Source organism: Rousettus aegyptiacus, unplaced genomic scaffold (assembly GCF_014176215.1).
Source record: "Rousettus aegyptiacus isolate mRouAeg1 unplaced genomic scaffold, mRouAeg1.p scaffold_m13_p_7, whole genome shotgun sequence".
Taxonomy (NCBI): Eukaryota; Metazoa; Chordata; class Mammalia; order Chiroptera; family Pteropodidae; genus Rousettus; species Rousettus aegyptiacus.
This window is the reverse complement of record NW_023416310.1, coordinates 67,722,649-67,740,187: the sequence shown is the minus strand read 5'-3', so window position 1 is coordinate 67,740,187 and position 17,539 is coordinate 67,722,649. Positions and strand designations below refer to the sequence as shown.

Sequence of the window (17,539 nt, the reverse complement as noted above, 5' to 3'; positions counted from 1 at the left end):
GGGGGCAGCCGGGGGCGGGCCTCGCGCTCTGTGAAGGCCGGGCCAAGGGGCGGGGCGGGCAGCAGCCGGCGGAGGTCCCAGTGGGAGGGCAGCACGCCACTTTCTGAGGAGAGGCCTGGGCATCAAGGACCTCAAGGGAGGACAGCTGAAGTAAGAACTGGGACTGAGCATCGGGAAGCTAAGGTTCCATTCCGTAGGATGTCGTGAGGGAGTCTGGCTCCGCTGCAGGTCTGGGGACGGGGACACCGCCCCTGGAGGGAAGGACGGAAACAGCGAGCCATCACTACGCCCCCGGACCCTCGCAGCTACTTCATGTCATTATTTTCCCGGAGAAAAGTGAAGCGTGAATCGGCACAGAAGTTGGGTTACAGCACGACCTGCTTACTACCCCGTCATCCCCCAGCCCCTTTCAGAGACCTGTCAGAAATGCCTGGATCTGCCCCTGCACTTCACCGCTTCCTGAGTCTCAGGCTTCCAGGGAAAATGACTTGTAACTGATTGTGTTGCAGAAACTTTTGGACATTCACTCGGAGCGACTGGGTCACACCGACAGTCTTCTGGACTGTCCGTTCCCCAGACCTGAATGAAGTGCAGGGTGAAGGGGTCACGAGTGTTTTTCTGCTAAGCAGAAGCCTCGCCATTGATACCTCACCAGCTTTTTTCCAGTCCCTTGGTTAGTCACAGCATCAATGGGGACACTTGCCATTTGACCTTCATGTCCCTCGACCTTCCCTGGGCCATTTTCCTTACTAGTCATTTGGTTACTTCCATATTATATCTAAATACTTGAGTTTCAAACCCATAGGTATTGTGACTTCACTGGCTAATTCCTGCTTCTCTCTAGTCTGCAAATGTTACTTCCTCCAGCTGGCCTTCCTCAACCCTCTCTCAACTAAGTTGGGCCAAGGTTCTGGGGGGTAGTAGATCCAGTATTTACCTTACATAGTAAGAGCCATCACCCATTCATTCAACAGGCATGGGATGTACCAAGTCCTGTTCCAAAGCTGGGACTATGTGGGAATAAGAAAGTCCCTGCCGTCCTGGAGCTTAGGTTCCAGTATGAGGACAATGGGAAATACACAAATTATGTTTTAACAGCTGGCAGTAAGTGCTATGGAGAAAAACAAAAAAAATGGGGATTGAGGCTGTGCTGTTTTATGTGAGGTGACTGGGGAAGGCTTCTCCAAGAATGTGACAGCAAATCAGAAGGGTCCTTGTATGATTCCCTTAGGGGCTCTCCCTCAGTAAACTCACTGTGGGGTTCGTGGCATGTGGCATGCAGCAGGGTAAGCGTGGAATAGGTGGGTGGATGAGATTGACCCTTCCCACCTATACACCCATTTTTTTTTTTGTTATTCCTTTCATCAGGAATGTCCTCTGCCTACTCAAGTGCCTCTTCAAACATTGCCCCCAATATGTCTCTGTTAAGCCTGGCTGGCCTGAGCTCCTGCCCTCACCTCAGCACATGCAAGCACAAGCTGCAGCCAAGGCACCTATGAGCACCGCAGCAGTGGATGCAATGAGGTTACTCCTAGGCTCTTCAGTGGATAAGCCCTCCCACTTTGGACAAAAAGGTAACTGTGTTACAAAACAACTGGGTCCTGCTTTTGGATCAAGCTTTCTCCTTCAGTCCCCAGAGGGGGATCTGCCTTTCCAACTGCCTCCTCCAGCACCTGCAGGCAGGAGGCCCTGTGCTGTTCAGCTTATAGGATTCCCATCTGTGGCAGTTGAGCACATTGGCCACATATGTCTAGCAGCTCCTGTGATGACTGCCCTGATTCTATGTACTTTGTAAATTGCATTTCTGCTTCCTTTTTACTCGACAGTCCTAGAATACTTGCCCCTTGCCCTGACACAGGTGACAGCCAACCACAGCCACGTCTATCTCTGACAGGTACCAAATATTAACAAATAGGCAAACTGCAGACTCACCAAAATTTCATATTTCATTTTTTATTACCAATCAAAAATAAATTCCATATATTGTTTAGCAAATATTATTGTTTTGTGACAAAAGACACAAGAGTCATAACAACAAAACTCCCCGAGAGTCAAACTCATAACAATGCCAAAATAAATCACAAAAATATACAAATTAAAATCTTATGCAAAATAAATATGAGTTATTTGCTATGGTGGCTGTGCCTTGCCTACCCACCTGGAGGCCAACTGCAGAGGTCCCCCTTACATGGGAACAGCTGCAGGGATGGGCTCAGCCCAGGAACCAAAGGTTGGAATAGGAAGTGAAAAACTGCACGGGGGTAATATCTGGAAATAATTACGACCCTCTGCAAGAAGTGATTATAAGTAGGGAAAGGAGGGAGGGGCAGGGAGGTCCTTGATAGTGACTGTGTGCGCGGAGAGGTAGCTGTGGGCATGTGCACGCCCGTCCTTTTACTTCACACACATGTACCCTGTTCAGGCCAATGTGCTGGGCCCTACCTGGCACTCAGGTCTCAGGAACAGTCCACATGGACTCAGGAAGCAAGCTGCTCCTATAGGAAATGAAGGAGTCCCGCTAACAGGGAAACAAGGGCCTGGTGTTTGAGAACCCATGGGTATCACCACTTTCTCTCTAGACTTTCCACAATAAACTCTGACGGGTCAAGGGCAGGCATACTTGGTGTAAGGCAGTTCCTGGTCCCCAGACTTAGGATTCTCCAGGCACCTAAATTCAGTGCAGAGCACTTGGGGTGACAGAACTCACTGGCTGGGGAAAGGAGTGAAGGAGTGAAGAGACAATCCTCAGCGAAAAGTCTGGAGGCTCAGCAGGAAGAGTCTCCATCACCTGATCCTGGACCCTAGCAACTGTTCTGCCCGACAAGGGCCCCCAATGACTTTGGTCCCACAGCCTCCCAGAGGTGGGGAGCCTGGAGCGTGCAGCAGGGCCTGATTCAACCCATCTAGCACCACCAACTTCAGCACAAGCCAGGATGGCACCTCACTCTAGGGTTATGTCATGGGGGAAACAGGGCTGCTATTTGTGTGCCTCTGGGGTAGAACCCTTTCCTGCATTCTGGAAGTGTGCAGACAGGGCAGGTAAACCTCAGCCACAGAGGAAAGGGCATGAAGAACCAGCTTAGATTAGCTCCTGCATATCCCCAGTCCTCAATCCCCAAGAGGCCTTGGGGTTTTAGGTTAAAAGTAGGGAGTCTAGAAAGCAGAGTTCGTGGCTCGGAGACTGAAAATAGACTTTGACTGTGGCCTGGGAAGGGGCAGTATTACCTGCTAACAATGCCCATGACCATGTTCCCTCCTGGAACTGAAAGAGTACCACAGACCAGTCATCTCTAACAGATGCTGTCCCCACCCAAGTGGACCTTTGGTAAAGTGAGGGCAGCTTGGGGAACAAGACAAACAATCTGAAAGGTGGGACACCCTGCCTGACACTTTAGTCAACCCCATTACAAGGTGGAGCTGTCCAAAGGCACAGGTAAGAGGCGACCCAATGGAAATGGGTGAGTCCTCAATGGCCCCAACTCACCAGAAGAGCCCACCAGCAGGGTTCTCAGAAATTCCTGGATCCAATGAGTGAATGGAGCAGACGTATTGTTCTGTAGCCAGGAGTGTCAAGTCCCTGATCCCAGTCCCCAGAGTCCCTTGGCCTTGGCGACATCAGACGAGCCTGCGTGCACGTCGGGCACTTGTTCTCAGTGCTATTTGGTTTTGTGCTTCCTGGGAAGGGCAGTCTTCCTCCCAAGAGAAAACCTGCTAGTGGTCCTCTGGAACCCATCTCTGGAGGACGGTGAGGACAAGTGGACTCCCTGAGTCGGGACACAGCCAGGTCGTGGCTGGGTGCAGATTATGGCTATTGCTTCTGGGGTGAGAAGCCCTACCCCTTTTAAAGTTTTTGTGGAAAAAATAATTTTTAAAAATAAATTCCTTAACCCTGTCTTCCCATCCCCCAAATGATATTTAAAAAGAGGAGCAATCAGCCTCATTCAGTCTCCAGTAGAGCACGACCGTCTCTGGGGGCGGCCGCCATCAAGTGAGCTGCTCACAGGTCCCCGGTAGAAACCGGCACCCCCGCAGGCTGGGGGCCACCTTGGCCACTCAAATAGGCTACCTGCACCCCATCTGGCCTGATGGGCTCCCTGTCCTCGGGTGGGCCCACTGGGGCAGCCCCCGCGGAGCTGGCGGGGGGCCCCGGGCCCTCCTGTCAGATGGCGCTCTCAGGGGAAGCTCTGCGCAGCATGGCATTGTGCTCATTCAAGAGGGCTGTGGTCTCATCCACCACTGGCAGCTCTGGCTTTTCTGCCCGGCTCTCTGTGCAGACGGTGCACCCATCCAGGGCAAACTGAGGGCAGTTCTCCATCCGCGAGGCCAGCAGCCCATTCTGGTACTGCTGCCGGCTGATCTGCAAGAGGCGTGCAGGTCACAGAGGGCTGGACCACGTAGAGAGCAAGGGCAGGGCTGGGGACACGCCTGCGGCTAGTGCCAAGGCAGGAGCAGGAGGCACTCACCTTAATGTACTGCAGGTCTGTGAGTGCCCGGACACTGAAATCAGACACGTACTGGCCCAGTGCAGAGCCACCCAGCTGGTTGCTGCTACTGGCCAAGGGTGTGGTGCTGGTGAGGTCGGTGCGCTCTGGGTAACTGAGGGAGGCCGAGCGGCTCAGGGGGCTGGGGTGTGACGGTGAGCGGTCTGCAGGGGAGAGTGCTATCAGGCCCCAAGCCACCCTGCTGCCCTTACAGCCTCCTGTCCAGCTTTGTCCCATGGATGCCCAGGGCTGCAGACCTGACAGGCAACAGGAGCCCTTCCCATGGACAAGCAACTCCAACCTCATTAGAGCAAACGAGTTAGTTTCTTTAGCAGGGCTATGCGATAATTATGAAAACATCTATCAAAACACAAATAGAACTGGAAGACGCAGGACATTTACAGCTACAAAAGCCCTCATTTCCCCAACAACTGGTCAGTCAAGGGCAGTGCAGCAGTTTCTTCCGCAGCAGATAGAACAGCTCATCTCTGGACACAAACTGTGTAAATTACAGTTTGCACTCACACATAGCTCTCAACACAACACTCTGCCCACATCTGAAAAGGCCCGTAAGAGATCAAACATATGTCTGTCCCACCCACCTGTATCTGCTGAGCCCGCAATAGCCTGGCAGGGGGACGTGGCAGCAGGGTCCCCCTCCCAGGAACCTAGAGGCCCTGGAACTGCAGGCTTCCCACTCCAGTTGGTCCCAGTCCCCCTTCCAGGAAGCAAAGTTTGGACAGAGTGGCAGCACCTCTTCCCATTACCAGTGGCAGTGCAGGCCTCCATTCTGTGGACTAACCAGGAAGGGAATGACATAACCTCAAATGGGGAAGGAAAGGAGCACGCTCCTCATTTTGAAAAAGGAACCGCACTCATCACTGTGCATCACTAGTTCTGATTTTTGAGGACACTTAGAAAACAATGACACCCACACAGAAGTTAACTGTGAAGGTACAGCTGCCTTGTTTAAACAAACAGGAAGTGGACTAAGCTGATTTGCTTAGTTAACTGCTAAGTTTCTAACTAATGACTAAGTTAGCTCAGTGAAGAGAGCAAACATCTGGTGACTGAGTAATCAAAAGAGATGTAACCAGGTCAGATGAATCAGTAACAGGCCATCTCTGAGCTTCATTCAGAAAACTAGGAAAATACAACCTGGATTTCTACAGCTGGCAGTGTACAATCATCAGAAGGTCATGCATTCAACCTGAGTAACACCTCTGATGGAGTTCTGGAAAAAAACACTAGAGACATCACTTAATATTTCATATTAATTATCTGGATGATGGACTGCTTTTAATTAATGCTTGTTAACATACTAGAAAAATAAAATTAATTTAAAACCAACACAAATTAGTGACATGGCCTATTAAAAATAGAGGCCCCCAAAAGAAATACACCAAAATAAAGTATTATCTCTGAATAATGAAATTATGAGGCTTCCTAATTTTAAGACTTTTTTCTACTTCCAAATTTTCTAAATAAGCAATGGTACTTTAAAACAAATAATATACATAACAAAAAATAGGAGTTTGAGACTTTGTAATTCTATATTTGAAGAAATATTCTAAGGATATAATCTTACACACAGAAAGAGTTTTTCTCAAAGAGCTTTATATCGTGGCATGACTTAGGATATAGACCGCCATGAATATGTATAAGGGAGATAATGAAGGCACATCTGCTTGGTGAAACTAACTAGAAAGCTTAGAGAAAAGCATCTCTGGTAAAAATTCCTTGATCCAAACCACATATGTGTGACTCCTGGCCTTCTGTGAACACAGAGCAAGTGTGGGAGAAGGAGAGCGGAAGGGAGGAGGAGGCGAGGCAGTAGCTAATGAGGGCAAATGGTCCCTCTGTACTCCTTAGACATCCCAATTCCAAGGCCACACTGGCTTGCCACTTTCCATCACAGCCCAAAACTGGGTGTTTGAAAGGGACCAGTGGCTTCTAAGTCACCTTTTAACTTTTTTTTAGAAGAGGATCAACAGCAAAGTGTGATTCGGTACAATTAAGAAGGAAAAACCCAACTGTGGGAATATAAAATGGGAAACAGTGGGCTGAGGCGCTGGGTTTTCAGGACGTGGGGTCTCAGACACTCCTCTAAGTCACACACTGAGATAGGACCTCACATTCGTCTGCTCTCAACCTCCTCTTAGCTCGCCAGGCCAGACCCGGATTCTGGTGACCAGGCCAGCACCCCCGCCACCTTCTGCTGCCTTGAAACACAGGGGTGGATGGGATCTCTCGAACTGAATGAGTCTGGCCAGCATAGTTGCCACCAGTCCTGGGACAGAGCTCAGGAGTGTGACATTCCCAAGGCATTTGGCCTTTTCCTAAATACTTTCTGACTGGAATATCACACTACAGTTGCAAAAAAGAAAAAACAGATATAATATCTGAGTTCTAACTAAACATTTATCAAATCCCTCACTGTTCCCGATGGGTCTAAGAGATAGACATGTGCACGGTTCCCATCTCACATGAAGAAACCAAGACTTAAGGAGGGAAAGGTAGCCCCCAGAATGATAGAGCTAGCAACTGTGGGCACACCTACAGGGCTATCACATGGCCCAGCCACTGCGCCCCCCCACCCACCCTGCCACCCGCAGACACCAGCAGCCACAGGATGAGAAGCAAAGCCTGTGAGGAAAAGTGGAAAGGTTTGTAGAGAAATCTGATGAAGGTCTGTGAGTGGCCTTGATCAGGGGGCTGAACAGCTTGGCCAGGCTAGGAGCAATGCTCCATCCCAGCCTATCATCTGCAGGTGTGTGTGCATGTGCATGTGTTGTTTATGTACGCATGCATGTGTGGTGTGTGCACACACACATGTGTCTTCTCAAGAACCTTCAGGGAAGCCCTTCTAGGACCAAGGCAAAGCTGTCAGTAATTGTGCCGCAGGCTAGGCTGACCTACAAGTGTGAACAGGTGGGGAGCACCAGTGCCTGTTGGGACAGGTTAATAATGCAGCTGTGATGTGTGGGCTCAGGCAACAGGTGGCAGTGCAAACTTCCCCAGCCATGGTAAGTTACCTGAGAGCCAGGAGAGCAGGGAGGTCCGCTTACCAGGCAGACCCCCGGCCTGGGTTGAAGGCACTGGAGCAAAAGAGGAAACGGTCAGCGATGGGTGGGTTCCACGTCAGGAGGCAGGACATGGACCCACAGGGATAGGATGGAGAAGCATACCTGTTGTCCAGCTCCCTTGGGCAGGGAGGGGGCACAGTGAAAAAGGGGACGGCTGTGATGGGGAGGATACTCAGGGCAGACCCCCAAGCCCTGCTCAGAGATAGCAGATGCTGATAGAGGGGGCCCAGGGCTCCCACAGTGACTTTGACTCTCCAGCCCCCATTAGTCATTTCTCTTCCCTTCTGGCCACTCTAAATGGAAACTGAGGGCCTCCGGGGCCAAGGGGCAGAGCCCAGGATGGTGACACCAGCCTCTGAGGCACTGCTGAGAGAACAGTGCACTAAGAAAATGTCCTACAATGTGTGCCTTTATGAACAAGATTCCCCAATCTTGGACGACAAGGTGCTTTCAGGAGAGGTAGAGAAGTCCTCTTGGGGCCACCACCTGCTCCAAACCCAGATCTGGAGCCCTGTCCCCTTCCCTCCCTCCAGGGCCCTATGCATGCCGGCGGAAGGGCAGAGCTGTGTCAATAGGTTTGGGTGCTCTGGCCCCCAAAAGGGTCCTCTTTTTATCAAAGGCCATGGTGGGCACAGCCAAGGCCCCCAGGAGCAGCAGCACCCATCTTGCTGCATGGCCTGTCCCCTAGCACCAAAAGGATACCCACTCCCCAGTGTGTAGCCACCTGGGCCCAATCGAGGCTCAGAGGGGACCCAGGACCAGTGAGGAGCTGTGTTGACCGAGACGTGGGCCTTGACAAGAAGGCACCCACTCCAGCAACAGGCCACTCTGACAAGAGGCATCTGAGCCACCGGGACTGGGGCAGCACAGCAGCCTTTCCCTAGATTGCCGTCACCTCTCTGGAGAGTGCCCAATACCCTCTTTGCCCACAAGTTGCTTGATTCCATTGGAACCAACCCTTAACGAAGACATGGTAGCTAAGCCTGAGATCCCAAATCTGTGTGCCATGTACTTTGGCCTGGCCCCAACCATGGGCATTTTGGGGCCCTCACTCAACCATGGGTCCCCTGTCCCAGTGTGCAGGGGCCAGGCCCTGTACCCTCTTTCCACCCACCACCTCTCAACTCCCTGCCCACTGTGACAGCCAATTGAGGGCACCACAGCCCACCAGGCCGTTGGCCCACTCTATATTCTGCTTCCCTGCTCAAAAGCCACGAACAGCAACCAAATGCCACTGACTTTCTGGGGCCCCCCGACTCATCCTTACTCCCAGTCTCCCTCTCCTCTGGCAGGCTGGTCTCACTATCTCAGGACACGCTGTCGGTTCCCCTAAGCCTCTGCTCAGAACCCCCTTCCCTTTTCTCCAACCTCCAAGTCCTGTCCAAAGGGGTAAGTGACTCTATTCTCCAGGCCACCGCCCCAAGGCTCAGCAGTGCGGGCCCTCTCTGGCATCTTTTTCCCTCCAGGCCTACTGAAGGGCAGCACAGGCACAGCCAGCAACTCACCAGAGGGGGATGAGGACAAGGCCATGGTGCCGTAGTAGGAGAAGGCGCCAGTCTCGAACTTCATGTTCTCCTTCCCGGCCTCTACCTCCACCTTCCCCTGGAAGAACACAGGTCAGTGTCACAGAGTAAGAAAGAAAAAAGGACAAGGTGGGAAGGAGACATGAGGAGCGATGGGCCTGCGGGCCTAAGGGCTCCAGGTCGGGGCACGGGGACGGGACTCAGGGCAGGTGTAGGCGGTGCACCTGCAGGATGAGGATGAAGTAGTCAGCCGGCTTGTTGCGGGAGTACAGGAAGTGGCGGGCACAGTGCTTGTTGTGCTCATCGAATCTGAGCTCCTGGATGACATCCGGGTACTTGAGCAGCCGCAGCAGGATCTTCTCCGACACCAGAGAAGGGCTGAACTGGGGGACCTCTGCAGGGACAGGGGATGCTCCCTCATTGCCAGGCCCGCCCATTCAGTCCGCACCCCCGGGGAGGGGGTGCTGGACTCTGGACTGGTCAGATTAGAGTGGGCCCACCGTTGGGCTTGAACAGTAGCACCCGCACTAAGGGGGCACGACCTTGGGCAAGTCACATGACCTGTGTCCATTTCCACATCTGTGAAATGGGGATTCCAACCTCACAGGGTCACACTGAGGTCAAATGGGGCAATACACGTGAAGTACTCAGACCCATACATGGCCTATGGAAAGTGTGCGATAAGTGTTATCATTATCAACATCATCTACATCCTGGCAGGAAACAGAAAGGAGAAGGAATCTCCACACCATTAGCAAGCAAGGGCTGGGAAGGAAGACTGGGGCAGAGGGACGAGGAAGTAGGAGTCTAATTCACCGCCCAGGTCCCCAAGACAGCTGTGACTCAGGGATGAGAAGGGAGATGACGCTGATCAAGAGGTCCAGTCCTACAGTCAAGTCCAGCACATGCAGGCAGAGGGGAGGTGGGAGAGATAAGAATGGAGCCGGCACCATGTTCTCAGAGGAGATGAGCACAGGGCCAGGGCTGGGGGCTGCAAATGGGCGGGCCTGCGTCCTTCTCCACGAGCCCAGCTCAGGTCCTCTCAAGGGTTACTATTTTTTTTTTTTTTACACCTATAGCACTTGGTCTTCCTAAGTGGTCTCCCATCCAAGTACTAAGCAGGTCTGACCCTGCTTAGCTTCCTTAGCTTCTGAGATCAGAGATGAGGCATGCTCAGGGTGGCATAGCCATAGACCACCAAGGGTTATTTCTAAAACTAAGTGGGATGCGTCCTGGAAGTATGCAGTAGGGAACGCAGATCACAGGGCATGCCCAGGGGTGGAGGAGCTGCCTTGCGCCTTCCAGGTGCAGCCCGTCCCCTCTGGGACCAGATGAAGCCAAGTCCTTCTCCCTCTGTGACTGTGTCCTTCCTTTCACTCTTACCTGTGGCCAGGAAACGGTGAGCAGCCAGGAGCAGCTGAGGTGAAATTTTCACCTTGAGCTCATTGTCAGCATCCTTAAAGGCAGAGAAGTCACGTTTGTTCTTCTCAGACACCCGTTTCCGGCTCCGGTTGTCAGCTGCAACAGGAGGAATCTGGAGCTGAGCATGCTGTCTGTCCCCTCCATGGACTCAGGAGCAGATGGAACCCGCCCGCCAGCTGCTGGCCCTGCGGTCCCTCTTTCCATGCAGGAACAGCAGAGTCTGGGCCAGGGTGGTCCAAAGGCCAAAGGAAGGAACCAAGGTGGCCTCCTCTCCCCGCTAGCCCGGCCTGCATGAATCCTCAAGTCTCAGGCAGCCCTGCCCCCATGTCCCTGCACTATGACCTTCCCACCCAAGAAAGTGGATGTCAGGCTAAGGGCATGACAGGAACTCACTGTACATGTCTGACTCGTCCAGGATCTCCGACTTAATGATCTCCTCAATGACATCCTCCAGGGTGACCAGCCCCAGGACCTCGTAAAAGGGGTCCCCTTCGCCCTCGTTGTTTACTTTCTGCACGATGGCCAGGTGGGACTTCCCTGGGGGACAATGCAGTGAGTCAGACAAGAGCAAAGGGACAGACCAGTCGTGACACTCCTCCTCCGAAACGCTAACACACTTGGGGTCATGAGTCACTCGGGTGGGGTCACGGGTGGGTTTTTGTCCTTTTCTGTATTTCCTGAAGTTTCTACTGCAAACATATTGCTTTTATGAGAAGGAAAACCAGAAGTATTTTTTAGTGTCAAGGCATTAAGGACCATTTGTTTAAGCAGAATGAAACAGCAAGGTCCTGCTGGTGCCAGATCCGGGGGAGGGAAAGACCTACACTGACAACCTGTGAAAAGAGGAGCCAGAGAGAGCTGGCCTGGGGGATCCCGAGGGCCCCTGCCCATTCCCACCTTGGTGCCCCAAGAGCCATTCACAAACTCCCTGCAGGTGCCCTGGGGCCATGACACTGCCCCAGGCACAGGCTCTTGGTCCCCAAGCCATTAACAAATTAGCCTGGCAAATAATTAGGCCAGACGGGCACTATAATTAGAGAAGGGCCACCCCTTCAACCTAAAGCAAGAAGAAGTTGATGGGGAAGAGACGCCCTCCACAAAAGCTCTGTGGGGTGGCAGGGTTTCCCAGGCCACCCTGGGTTCCTACTCTGGTTTCATGTCCCTGACCCCAGCATGTGACAATAGGGAGCCAGCCCAGATGGCTTGGCCCACACTCCAGGGTCTGGAGCAGTCTAAGTGAGGAAGCCCCAGCAGAGCTGTGAGGGTCAAGTGTTGGTCTCTCCACAGCTTCCCCTTCACCTTCTGCTGGCACAGCCACTGGAACCTACGCTGTATTTGCCTTTGCTAATTTGCTCAGAGTGGGCATTTTTTTTTTCGTCTTAGCAGAATGTTCCCTTGCCCAAGGTCACAATGACCTCTAATGGTGGGAGGGGGGGCTAATGTTCAGGCTGCAGCCTCTGACCAGGGGCCACTCCCTTCTACTAGGATACCGGTCCCCTGGAGTCCTCCAACCTCAGGGGCTGTTCTGTCCTCTTAATGAGGGAGGGTCCCAGGGCTTAGTCCTTGTGCCTAGGTCCCCTGCTTTGTGACTTTAAATACAAAGTATATGTCTTAAATAAGTATTTGCAGCCCGGCCCTCTCCTGTGCCCTCCAGACTTAAATGTCCACTTGCAGCTGAGAGCCAGCTCTGTGTAGATGTCTAACACCTTGAACTTATCGCCAAAACCAAGCTCCTGCCCTTGCCCCAGGCTGCCTCATCTCCCTCAATCCAGCTCATCGGCCATGGGGCAGTGAATTTTGCCTCCTCTATTTTCTACCCTTCTACATTCAACCCCTTCAGCTGACCCATCAGCTCTGCCTGTAAGGGGTGCCCACAATGCAACCTCTCTTGGTGGCCTCCAGGGCTACTGTCCCATTCCAGCCACACACACCCCTTTCTCACCATCTCTCTGCTTCGTCCTGGACCCCTAGTCCATTCTCGACACTGCAGCAAGGGGGAGCCTCTCACAGAGAAGTCTGGTCACCTCGCACCTCACTCCAAGCACAAGCCACATTTGTTTGTGCCCGGGCCCCAAAGCCCCTCGCTCATCTCCTACTTCTCTCTCCTGTGCTCAGGCTAGCCTCCTCCTCCTTGCTGTTCCACAGACACCTGACACCTGATGCTGCTCCCTGCACCTCCTTCCAACACATCTGCATAGCTCCCCTCTCTAAGTCTGTGTGTCACCCTCTGGGTGAGGCCCACCCCCAGGGCCTCCCTGCGAGACTAATCCTCCTCTAGCACCCTAAACCAGTTGTTACTCTATCACCTAAAATAAAGGCTGTCATGCTTATCCCTGCCTTTATCATTGCCAGGCCCCATGCTCCCAGTAGACTGTGAGTCTATGACAGCAGGGGCTTCATTCAGCCTGTGTCCCCAACTCAGAATATCAAGTGGCACACAGTGTTTGCGTTGTGCTTGTGGGGCGATGACTCTGCTCATGGGAGGAGGGGGAAGGGACGGAGACTAAGAATGACTGAGTTTCGGTGATTCAAGAAATCTGTGTGATTCAGAAAGCACTGTTGGCTGATCTATCATTTAAAATAGGATCAACTTAGCGCTTACATGCTCATGATTCTCACTGAAAGAAATTTAAATCTAATATTGAATATTGAATTCTGTTTGAATGAGTTACCTCATTTTATTATTAGTGTCGATCCAACTGGATAATTGAAATTGGGGGTGGCTGTGGTAAGAAATGAAACATGAAAATTTAAATAATACATCTACCCCAAAAGCTGAGAGTCCCACGCTTTCCTTACTTAAACAAAAAGACTGTAGAATTATAGCAAACTGTTCAAATTTGGCTGATATATAGGAAATTATTGATATTTGACTGTTTTTGACCAACAAAAGTAACAATCTCCTATGATTTAACCTAACAGTATAGGGGATTCAGGGTGGTTTTCATTTCCTTTTTTATATTTTTCTGAAGAGAAATTCCAACACTTCCACAATTGATAGTGTAAATTTTATAAAGATAAACACATGTGTTAAATTTTATAAAGATACACGTGTTAAAGTAACTTTTAAAGGACTCCCATACTGCTTCCTCTGAGACTTGGGGTTTCCTTTAAATCCAAGCAAAGCCAGAAAGGAGCAACCTGGCTGTGAGAGAGAGGGGCACCTTGACACTGCTGTCTTTGGTCTCCTCTGGGCTGTACCTGGCTGCCTACCCTGTCCTTCATCTCCCTTTGTCCAGCCTCTAGAGACCCCAGAGGACTGGAGAGATCAGACAGAAAGCCTGGGCCTCTTCCACTGCCCTCTCCCACCTGGAACAGGGGCGAGGTGAGAGAAGACAGTCACTCATTTGTCACCTTTTTTACTTTCAGCCCTGGGTGGCCCAGCCCATCCCCCAGTTCTTCCTTTCCCAGCATCTGCATGGCTGCAAGGCCTGCATGTGACACTGGCCCACTGGCATCCATGTCCCTACAGAGCAGAGTGCAGTTTAGTGAAGGCTGCACTGTGACTTTCCTCTTCTCTGTGCCACCCCCTCTGCCTACCACACACCTGGAACACAGCAAACACTTCAGACTCTGCTGGACACACACAGGCAGTCTCCAGGGGCCCCAGGAAGCCCAGTTACCCACCTTTGCTGTGTCCTCCTCCCTCATGAAAAGCTTTATCATCCTCTCTCAAAGACCAGAAGGACACCTCACTAGGTGCTGGGTTACAAAGGCCCTGCAAGAGGCCCTGCAAGAGGCCTGCTCACCAGTCACGGCTGCCTTTCTCACAGCTGCCTTTCTCACAGCTCAGACACGGTTCCACCACCAGGATGTTGTCCTCAGCATCCTTCTCACTGGCCTCCTAGCAAGTCCCACCTCCTGACACCCAGGACTGGCCCTGTGCTCTCAGGCCCTCCGACAGAGCCCTCTTTCCCAGGGAAGCTTTCCCCCTCCCCCCAACTGGCCACAGCAGGATTAAGTGACTATTAATAGTGCTGACCTCAGCCAGCAGCAGGAGGGCCACCTGAACCCCTCAGCCCTGAAATGGGAGGGCGCCCTCTGCAGCGGGCCAGGCAGAGGTGGAGGCCAGTGTTTAGGCAATGAGCAACTTACAAGAAGAACACCTAGGAGGCCATTCATTTTAACATTGACTAATACACTGTCAGACCAGAGACTAAAACAGAGCCCCAATGGGGCAACAGGGAAACTTCTTCAGGGTTAGGTAGTGTGTGTCACAGAGGAGGTGGCAAGACCCAGACCCAAGCAGGCTCCTATTTTTAGGGGAGACCTTAAACTCCCAGGCCAATGTGCAAGGTGGGTCATGACATGGTATTGCGGCCACTGAACAAAAGGGCTGAGGCCCCCGAGATTTACCTAATGAGATAGTGTTCACCTATGTAAAGCAGGAAGTCAAGGAGCAGGACAATAAGAGCCATTGATTGACGCTGGCTCCTTACGCTTTGGCTTAATGCATTTTAAAATCAATGTTTTACTTTTTGTATGTTTTCCTTCTACAATCAGAAGAGGCAAAAATTGAAATCTCATTTTGAAAGGGGGAAGAAGCAATATAGTTCATTGCTGATGTACTAGAAGAACACGCACCAAAAATATTCACATTTGGAATGGTGGGATAAGGATCACTTTCATTTCTTAATCATTTTCCACTTTTCTCAGTTTTATAATAAATATATTACTTTAATTTTATTTTTCAAGCTCAGTTGGTCTTCCCTGTGGATGCCAGGATGGCTTAACCCTCTCCCTCCTGCTGCTGGACACAGCTGTTTCCAGTTCTCCTCTATTGTCCCATGTGAGATGACAATACATTTATAGATGTGGAGTTACTAGGTCAAAGAATTTGTGCACTGGCGAATTTTTTACACGCCTCCGAATCGCCCTCTGTATATAGCAGAGGGCCCAGTTCAAAGTCTCACCAGCACAAGTTCAGTTAGGTGGTTCTTGACTCATTCCTCAACCTCTAGCACGAGGCTAAATACACAGCAGCTGCTCGATAAGTCAGCAATTCAATACATACACCAATGAAAAGACAGCATTATAGCTGGTTATGTTTTTAAAGGAAATAAAGAAAAACGGGAGGCAAGACAAAGAGAGAACAGAAAATAGAAAACAAACAAGAGAGAAAGCAATACGTTATAGGGACAGCTGCACGGAAGAGAAATGGAAGAGCAGAATGGTGGCCCATCTGCCAGAGCAGACAGGGATCTGCAGGTAAGAGGGTTTCTAGAGCCTTCCCAGGAGACTTGCCTGCCATCCTGAGCAAGACACACAAACAACACAGAAGCGAGCCCCGGCCATCTGTCCGGGACCTTTCAGAATAGGGTCTCTGAAATGAGGACTCATCCAACATAAATAAGCAACTTTAGCTTCTGTTTATACAGGCTGACAGCGCTCCCTGACCAGGCCCCCTGCATGAAGTCCCAGGAATAAAGCAAGCACAAGGGCCCACAGCAGCCTGAGGTGACCCTCTCTGTCCCTGCCAGCCTGTCAACCAGCAAGAGGAAAGCAGTAGCCAAGTAGTTAGGGCCAAGCCAAGGGGTTGGCCAAAGTAATTCAAAATTGTTAAGAAAATTATCTGAAACGCAGACTTACAGCCACTGCCAGTACTGATGACCCCCACCAGAAGGGCATTTTGTGCCTTGAGAAAGTATATAAAGTATGCACTAGAGATAATATGAATGTTAACTTTTTAAAGACATTAAATATCATGGTTATTTCATCTTTATCTCTTACAATTTTCTGTGTTTGTTTTATATACATTAGGAAACAGTACATGCAGGTAACTTTGGAACAAATGGTGGTAAGAACGTAAAAGGAACAAATGGAGGTCAGAACGTAAAAGTATTTTCTAATAGTATATGTGACCACCACTTAGGAACGCTCTCCTTAGAATAGCTCTGTAAAGGTGGCCAGGCCCTGGTTGTCCCTTCCCACGACAAACACTAGGGTGTCCCCCTGGGCCCACCTGCCCCAGCTGCAGAGTAGAGGGTAAACAAACTCTGGGGGTGGCCTGCGTGCATCCCCTATGACTGACTCCCGCTCTTCCTGGAGGAAAAGGAGGATCAGAGGGGCCTGCCCAGAAAGACACAGGGAGGGGTGATCATGTTTGGATCAGGGGACTTCTGCAAACAGCCTCCTTTTAACCAGAGAGCCTTGAGGGGGAAGCTGTTGACAGAACCATGTCAGGAGCTCCTAAGGCTGGGCTCTCACGGAGGACCAGGTCTTCAGGCCTTTGATTTTTCTCTTAGCCAGTAGTCTCTAATTTAACCTTTTATTATGGAAAATATCTAGCACATACAAAAGGAAGGAAATAATATAATTATACCTTCCCCTTCACCTAACTTAAACAATTAACTCCTCTGTGGATCTGGTTTCCTCTTTCTTCCCGCCCACTCCACCGACTTATTGTGAAGCAAATCCCAGCTTTTCTCTGTGAACATTTATAAATTTTACAAGCACTTTAGTATCTCTAAAATATAGACTTTTCAAAAAAGCAAAACCCAGACTCTATTACCACACCTAAATATATACAGTAATTCCTTAAGATTGTCAACAGGGTTCTTATTTTCCTAATTTTCTTAAGATTTGTTTTACAGCTAATTTTTATATGATTTTTAACTGATACTGGTAACAAAAATGGAAAAAAGGAAATTAAGATCACTTATAACCCTGCTTTCCAAAGATAACTACTGTTAATGAAGCATTTTCTCTGGTCTTTAATATTAATATACATAGAATATTAAAATACATTATTTGTATTCTTCATATTTTCCCACATTATAAAAGGTGTTTTTTTTTTTTTAATTGAATGGCTGCATATTTCACTCTACACATGTGCACATGTGTCCTCTCCTGGAGACACATCCAGGCCGGTCCAGAGAGAGACACACAGAGCTGTTGTAGGCAGAAGAAAACAAAATGGATGAAAAACGCTTGAAAGACTGACAGTGAACACAGGAGGGCAGCGGCACTGATCAGGGGTGCGCGAGGGTTCCCTCCTTTTGAATTTGGACCCTTGGTGTATTCTGAT

At 50.5% G+C, this 17,539-nt stretch overlaps 1 protein-coding gene and 1 long non-coding RNA gene across 4 annotated transcripts in view; one reads left to right on the top strand and one right to left on the bottom strand.

The window, feature by feature from the left end:
* The first annotated feature begins 7 nt into the window (after positions 1–7).
* On the top strand, positions 8–16,344 carry LOC118605600. Its single transcript, XR_004952224.1, has 3 exons — positions 8–673; positions 1,369–1,574; positions 15,891–16,344. It is a non-coding gene; the product is annotated as an uncharacterized LOC118605600 (long non-coding RNA).
* The window catches only part of CNNM4 (cyclin and CBS domain divalent metal cation transport mediator 4), a 28,885-nt gene continuing 13,283 nt past the window's right edge, over positions 1,938–17,539 (bottom strand). The window contains exons 2-9 of one of the 3 annotated variants that reach the window (XM_016142958.2): positions 10,906–11,049; positions 10,474–10,608; positions 9,315–9,484; positions 9,073–9,169; positions 7,517–7,579; positions 5,084–5,278; positions 4,464–4,645; positions 1,938–4,357 (exon numbers count right to left, since the gene is read on the bottom strand). In XM_016142958.2, coding sequence (XP_015998444.1) covers positions 4,160–4,357; positions 4,464–4,645; positions 5,084–5,278; positions 7,517–7,579; positions 9,073–9,169; positions 9,315–9,484; positions 10,474–10,608; positions 10,906–11,049 — 1,184 coding nt within the window. In that variant the 3' untranslated portion in view covers positions 1,938–4,159. The remainder of the gene's footprint in view (positions 4,358–4,463; positions 4,646–5,083; positions 5,279–7,516; positions 7,580–9,072; positions 9,170–9,314; positions 9,485–10,473; positions 10,609–10,905; positions 11,050–17,539) is intronic. The other 2 variants (XM_016142959.2, XM_016142960.2) reach the window with 2 other exon arrangements.